The sequence below is a fragment of the Engraulis encrasicolus genome, chromosome 11, assembly GCF_034702125.1.
Source record: "Engraulis encrasicolus isolate BLACKSEA-1 chromosome 11, IST_EnEncr_1.0, whole genome shotgun sequence".
In the NCBI taxonomy this organism is placed as follows: Eukaryota; Metazoa; Chordata; class Actinopteri; order Clupeiformes; family Engraulidae; genus Engraulis; species Engraulis encrasicolus.
The window spans coordinates 4,769,708-4,777,654 of record NC_085867.1 but is presented as its reverse complement, the minus strand read 5'-3'; the positions used below and the strand labels follow the sequence as shown (position 1 = coordinate 4,777,654).

The following is a 7,947-nucleotide window of genomic DNA, read 5'->3' as shown; positions in this document are numbered from 1 at the left end:
ATCGCCTTTTACATAATTATTACAATTCATTTTATTTTGCTCATCCCGTATATAATTCTTGGTCATGTTTCATTTTGTTATAATTTTTAGAAAATTCAGCAAAAATCAATGATCGTGATTAATAATCGTGATTATGATTTTGATCCAAATAATTGTGATTATGATTTTGATCCAAATAATCGGATTATGATTTTTTTCCATAATCGTGCAGCCCTTCTGTAATCACACTCTCCATCTCTCCATCTCTTGGGTTCTTAAAGTGAGGCATCCTTTTCTATGAGGTCATCGTCTCCTACACACACCTGTGGGTCACTGGAGCAAGATGCCTCTGATGAGCTAGTCATTCCTATAACAGGAGAGGACCCATTTACTCACCAGTAAGGCCAGCTGTTTAGGTGGTGGTGTATGTGTCTGTGTGTGTGCGTGCGTGCGTGCATGGATATGTGTGTGTGTGTGTGTATGTGTGTGTGTGTGTGTGTGTGTATGTGTGTGTGTGTGTGTGTGTGTGTCGGATTCAGTAATGGTCTCTGCACTGCCAGTAACTTATCCTACTATCAGTAACATACTAATCCTACTTGACTCAGCTTGTGTGTGTGTGCAAGTGTTGTGTGTGTGTGGATAGAGTTGTTGTGTATGAAATTGCTTATGCACGTTTTTAACACACTAAGCTCAATTACATTAGTTGTTTTCTTTCAATTGTCTGTTTTTAATTACAAATCTATGAGTTTAATTACTAATATTTTTTAACAGACCTCAACCTGGCCAAGTTAAGGAAGAAATTCAGCAGATCCACAAATCTTATCTGAATGAGAAGTTTTGGTGTCTGATTGAGGGAAGTGTAGAGCAGGGAAGTTTTATATGTCTCACTGAGGTCTTCACACATCTCTACATCACAGAGGGGGGGAGAGGGTTAGTCAATACAGAACACGAGGTCAAACAGATAGAGAGAGCATCCTGGAGAGATGAAGGATTAGACAGACCAATTGAATGCAGAGACCTCTTTAAACCTGGATCTGGACAAGGCAAACACATCAGATCAGTGCTGACTAAGGGAGTGGCTGGCATCGGAAAAACAGTCTCTGTGCAGAAGTTCACTCTGGACTGGGCTGAGGGAAACACCAAACACCAATACTTTGTTTCAAGTAAGGAACATCTTCAAATCCTTACTAGTTCAGGGAACAGAGTCTTATTCATCTTCGATGGCCTGGATGAGTGCCGGCTTCCTCTAGATTTCAGCTCCAACCCAGCGTGTTGTGATGTGACAGACAGGGTTGCCAGATGAGACTGATGATTTCCAGCCCAAAAAATGCTCAAAACCCGCCTAGAAGCACAAAATCCCGCCCAATTCTATTGATTTCTATGGCAAAAACTGCGGGATTTTCTGTTAAATGCCATTTTTACCTGCACACGGCCATCCTAAGCAGCCCAATTGGGCGGGAAACAGCCCAATCTGGCAACACTGGTGACAGAGCCAGCCTCAGTGGATGTTCTGCTGACAAACCTCATTAAGGGGAATCTGCTTCCCTTTGCTCTCCACTGTATCACCACCCGACCAGCAGCAGCCACTCGGATCCCTCATGAATGTGTTGACCTGGTGACAGAAATAAGGGGATTCAATGACCCACAAAAAGAAGAGTACTTCAGGAAAAGAATCAGTGACGAAAATCTGGCCAATAGGACCATCATACACCTGATGTCATCCAGGAGCCTCAACATCATGTGTCACATCCCTCTTGTCTGCTGGATCCTGTCTACTGTTGTAGAAAGAACAACAGAAATATCAGAAAAAGAGACATTTCCTAGGACTCTTACACAGATCTACTCTCACTTTCTAAATATTCAGGCCAGTGTACAAAAGACCAAGTTCTCAGGAAGACAGGAACAGGATGACGAGATATTTGTCAAACTGGGGAAACTGGCATTTCAGCAGCTGGAGAAGGGCAACCTGATCTTCTACGAGGAAGACCTGGCAAAGGCTGATATTGATGTCAAAGAAGCGTCAGTGTACTCAGGAGTATGTACCCAGATCTTCAGAGCGGAAAGGGGCAGTGTGTTCAGCTTTGTGCATTTGAGCATCCAGGAGTTTCTGGCAGCATTGCATGTGCTCCTTTCTTTGAGGAACAGAGAGAAAAGCAGAAACATGTCTGACCCACAGATAACCTCTCAGCTCTCTGCTTTGTTCACAGCTGAAACACTACATGAACTGCACAGAATTGCTGTGGATCTGGCCTTACAGAATAAGAATGGGTACCTGGACCTTTTTCTTCGCTTCCTTCTGGGCCTCTCAGTGGAGTCCAATCAGAGCCTCCTAAAACGTCTAGTCCCACAGATCGGTAGCCAATCACAGATTTCTGAGCAAACAGTCCAGTATATAAAAGAGAGGATCAGGGCTGAGAGTGAGTCAGTCCAAAGGATCAATCTGTTCTACTGCCTGAATGAGCTGAATCAGCATGCTGTAGTGGAGCACACTGACAGGAACTCTGGAGTCCTGTCTATAGAGATGCTCTTACAAGGACAGTGGGAGACTGAGATGTTTAAGTTTCGTATGTCAGAAGAGCAGTTGGAGGAATTTGACCTGCATCAATACATGCAGACACCAGAGCAAGATCAAACTGAACTTCTCAGCCCTGATGATGTTCTTCGGAAACTTGTGCCAGTGGTCACAACATCCACATCTGCAGAGTAGGTAGCAAAGCAGCATTTCTTTTCTGAAATTTTTGGTGGTACAAAGGTATTTAGAAGAAATTAAGTACCACTTAAAGGTTGTGTGTGTGTGTGTGTGTGTGTGTGTGTGTGTGTGTGTGTGTGTGTGTGTGTGTGTGTGTGTGTGTGTGTGTGTGTGTGTGTGTGTGTGTGTGTGTGTGTGTGTGTGTGATAACTTTCTCAGGTTGCCAAAGTGTTACCTCTCAGAGAATAGCTGTTCCCATCTGGCCTCTGTCCTGAACTCACCATCCTCGTGTCTCAGACATCTGGACGTGAGTTACAATGAACTTCTGGACTCAGGAGTAAAACTCCTATGTTGTGGACTTCAGCATCAACACTGCAGACTGGAGACACTAAAGTAGGCATCACTCTATGTGGTAGTGTGTGTTAGGGGATGATTTGTGGTGTGTGTGTGTGTGTGTGTGTGTGTCTGTCTGTCTGTCTGTCTGTCTGTCTGTCTGTCTGTCTATCTGTCTGTGTGTGTGTGTGTGTGTGTGTGTGTGTGTGTGTGTGTGTGTGTGTGTGTGTGTGTGTGTGTGTGTGTGTGTGTGTGTAGAATATTAATGATTCAATTATACATATAAATACATACATTTCTATTTTAGCCTTAGTGTGTGTTATCTGACACAGAAGAGCTGTTCCTTTCTGGCCTGTGCCCTGGCACACTCATCATGTCTCACATTGCTGGACCTAAGTAACAATAGGCTGCATGACTCTGGTGTGGAACTTCTATGTGCTGGACTTCAATGTCCAAACTGCAACCTCAAAACACTTAAGTAAGCATCATTTCATATGGCATTTGTGGGTTGTGTGGCATGTTGGTTTGCATATTTTTGCATGTGTGTCTGTGATCATATGTGATGCGATCTGGGAAAACCCTTCACATGGTGGGATTTTACATTTTTGAGATATCGTTACCATTTGAAAGTCAACTTCAAGCTCTTTCCAAAGGTGTTTTCGTTATTTCCATATCTTGTCTCTATCAAATGTTATACTTACCCAAAGTCAACTTAGTCGTTTGGAGGAATTCTGAGAAAAAACACTCTAAAGGTTGAGTATGGAGATTGTGGCCAGAGGAGGTATTGCAACTATGCAAGGCGATTGTGGCCACAGTGAGTATTGCAACTATGCAAGGTGATTGTGTCCAAAGAAGGTATTGCAACTATGCAAGGCTCTATGCAAGCCTCTTGTGGCCAGAGTAGGTATTGCAGCTTGGGAAAATGTGAGGTTGAGTATGGAGGATTGTGGCCAGAGTAGGTATTGCAACTATTTTTTCTTTGATTTATTTATGTAATTTGTTTAGTTTTGAGTTTGAGTCAAAGAAACAACTAAGGAAACAAACAAAAAAATCCTTGTTTCAACACAGCAGGGATAGCACATTATTATGGATAAAAATTATGATCATATTAGTAATTATTATTATTAATTTCATAGTTATTGGGATACTGTATAATTGAGCCATTCTAAGTACTTTGGACACTACAAGTATAATCCCCAATGGAGACATTATTATTGTTAGCTTTTCATTCAGTGCTTCATTACCATTATCATCTCCTGAATACTTATTTGTAAGAATAATTGTAATTCACATCAATTCAATGTTAAGTTCCTAGACATCCGCTGTGCAGGAAATGTTTTCTTTGTATAATTGTAATGCAACATAGTCCTAATTTTTATTTTTAAAAACAGGAGTTTGGCTCTTCCTTTGTTAGATAGCGATTCAAAATTTGAACCCTTTGAGTAGAGTAACACGGTTTGAAAGCAGTGCAGCGTCCTGATACGATGCTCCGGATGCCTCACTGATGGTGGAAGATACAGGTAGGATAGTTTTTTGGTCAAGGTATCTCTTAAAGATTAGTCTCCTCCTTCTGTATTGTCTCTAGTTGAATTTTGCTCTCATCCATGACCATAGCACAGCCCCACCCCCCTAACCATCACCCTAACTGAGGTCGCTCATCGTAGAACTGGGCTCCGCCCCCAATCCCACACCATAGCTGGATTACTTAGAGTAAGGGATACAACCAATGGAGTGATACCCCACTTCAATGATCTCTCCAAGTACCTCAGATCCAGTATGTGCTATGAAATTGGCATACCATAAGTCGAGAAAAAGAAAAAGAAATCGGCAGAATTGCAGTTCAGAATTTAATATTGGCCTAATTGGATGAAGAGTCACTTGGTATAATTAGTGCTCTTTCAGTCATTGATGATATCCACTTCTCAGAAGAGTAAGTCTCAGAAGCAATAACTGAATAAAAGCAAAATTTTAAGAATTCATTAATATCTCATTTATTTATCTTCAGTAAATTTGGAATCCAATGGCACTACTTTTGAGGACAACAAAACACTGGGGACAAAAAATATTGCTTGATGCAGCACAGCAAGAGTAGGCCTAGCGCAATGTACTTGTTTTGATATTCAGATTATTATTATTATTATTATTATTATTATTATTGTAAATAACAACAGATGGCTACTCATCAAACACTACCTACCACATGCCTGTTAATTTCAAATCGGCTGAACGAATGTAATTCCATTACTTTTACCTATAGGCCTGAGGTCTTCCTTTTTCTTTTTTTTGTCTCCCAGACCCCCAAACTGCTGGCTAACTGTGGGTCGTGTATAGGCTAGTCTACATACTGGCCTGCGTTTATATAATATGATTTCATATTAAATTGTGTATTGATTCGTCATGTATAGTTATGTAGCCTATTCGTAATTTACTGCACAACTTTTGGCATTTAGGTTCCTAAAGCATTCCACCCGGTAAAGAAACGAATGACGTGTATTGGACATTCCATTTTACTGTTTAGGGTATGAAGCGAAAATATCAGCAAAATGTGTCTGAAATGCGCAAATGGGAAGCATCAGTGTCTCGGAAAAGTGCAATGAGCTCTCTGCTCGGAGGTAAAACATGGTTTTGCGCGATTCCAAAACATCAGCTGCACGCAAAAAAACAAACATACATCATGCCTCGGAATAATTGTAGTAGGCTACAGGACGGTGAAGACCGCTTTTGTTTTTTTTACCCTCTGCAGCAGGCAGCACAGACATAACAGAAGAGAAAAGGTTTTCTCCGCGCTTACCTTCTTCACTATCTCGCGCGTCGCTTGAAAGGACTTTGGTGATTTTAAAGACTGGGGTGAAAGTCACCGGTGCATCTCAGATTGACTTTGAAAATTGACTGTTGAATATGTCTTTACTGAACCCAGGGCAAGACATAAATGCATAGGTAGCCTATACATTTTTTTCCACATATGAGATGATCCAGTGACGCTTCTACAGTGTTAGGGAGCCAGTTGACCAAAACCACGACACTCAATTCAGCACAGGGAATTATGACAAAGTGTGTACCAGCGCGGGAAAAGAATGAATCTTTTCGCTATGCGCTGCCTCGGAATAGTAGGTATACAGGGCCGCTTTTGACCCTCTGCAGCAGGCAACACAAAAAATAGAGAGGAGAAACGTTTTTCTTCGCGCTCTTCTATAGGCCTACTGTCCGGTGCGTCGCGGTAAAGGACTGACATGAACTAGGTTAAACGTCACCGAGTATCTCAGACTGACTCTGGAAACGGACTGCTGAAGACGTGTTAACTGAACACATTCATTTGGCACGGTTCTAAATAAAAGCATTTTAATCTTCCACATCTGAGATGATCCGATGAGGCTTCTTTAAATTACAGAAACCTAACAAGCCCTGTCTTGACCACATCTACATCTTTCAATTCAGGACCGTTTATTATGACAATAAGTAGGACATAGCGCAGTAAACTTTTCGTAATAGGCCTAGATAAATCACACGGGCGCTTTAGTTTAAGGTTTGCATGTGAGCAATCCAATCCAGTGCCGTTTAGTAGCCTAATCGTAGTTGTAGTGATAAACTGCAAGAGGCACATGAGACTGGAGTTGATAAGCACAGGGCTCGACGGCCTCGGATCCACGGAGAGGTGTCGCCTACTGTTTGTAGGCTATTCATTGTTCCTTCTTTCTTTGGACCTATAACTTGAGGGAGAACTCTGCTTCATCGAGACAGAAGGCGTTTTCAACTGCTCAGATGCGCTGACAACGAGTCAGTGAATAGGCTACACATGTGTGAATTCTGAGCCTTCAAGTCTACAAGCTCTGATGTGTTTCCCTCAACCTCGCGCGCCCCTGCGCTACAAACGTAGTCAGCACGTTGGCTGCGCAAGCAGACTGCTCACGGCTGCCTCCCTTCTCACCACACATCGGGCCATTTCAATCTTCATTTTAACACATTAAAACAGCGATTTCAGACCAAATATTTTCAGAGATGACAGACAAGATGTTAAACAACAATAATTTAATGAGAAACCGATTTCAGGACAACATTGCTTCTCGACCTATTTTCGCTGTTTCCTGAGAAACAGCCAGCGCGACATCCGACGGGTTTTCCCAGATCGCATCACATATGACGTGGTTTATACTAAAAAAGTTCCACTATGGTTTAGGCTTTGGTCATGTAACCTGTCAGAGGAGAGCTGTTCCTATCTGGCATCTGTGCTGACCTCACCCTCCACGTGTCTCACATTGTTGGACTTACGTAATAATGGGCTGCATGACTCTGGAGTGGAACGTTTAGCCTCTGGACTTCAACATGAAATCTGTAAACTGGAATCACTATGGTAAGCATCACTTAATGCAGATTCTCTGTGTTTTGAAAAAAAAAAAACATCCTGAGGGACAATTTTGTGGATTTGTGTGTGTGTGTGTGTGTGTGTGTGTGTGTGTGTGTGTGTGTGTGTGTGTGTGTGTGTGTGTGTGTGTGTGTGTGTGTGTGTGTGTGTGTGTGTGTGTGTGTGGCATACGACAGGTAACTGATATGAAAGTAATTTATTTGTTTCAGTTTGAGCAAGTGTAACTTGACAGAGAAGAGCTGTTCCTATCTGGCCTCTGTCCTGACCTCACACTCGTCATGCCTCACACTGCTCAACCTGAGTGACAATGCACTGCTGGACTCTGGAGTGGAACTTCTATGTTCTGGGCTGCTGCATCACAATGTCAAACTGGAACAATTATAGTAAGCGCTGTTGTTGTTTTAAGGGTCAGTGTGTATGTCTGTAGATTGTTACCTAACGTTCATATTTACATTTGTGTTTCAGTGTGTCTGAGTGTAAGCTGACTGAGAGGAGCTGTTCCTATCTGGCCTCTGTCCTGACTTCACACACCTCACATCTCACATATCTGAACTTGAGTAACAATGACGTGCTGGACTCAGGAATA

The 7,947-nt window shown here is 42.2% G+C and overlaps 1 protein-coding gene across 1 annotated transcript; it reads left to right on the top strand.

Annotated features, from left to right (window-relative positions):
- Positions 1-1,456: 1,456 nt before the first annotated feature.
- LOC134458658 (NACHT, LRR and PYD domains-containing protein 12-like) lies at positions 1,457-7,745 on the top strand (the record flags this gene model as incomplete). The annotated part of the gene is made up of 5 exons (XM_063211088.1): positions 1,457-2,682; positions 2,888-3,061; positions 3,309-3,479; positions 7,176-7,349; positions 7,571-7,745. Coding segments are annotated over 5 exons (1,920 nt in total), but the record flags the coding sequence as incomplete, so codon positions are not given.
- Between the last annotated feature and the right edge of the window lie 202 nt (positions 7,746-7,947).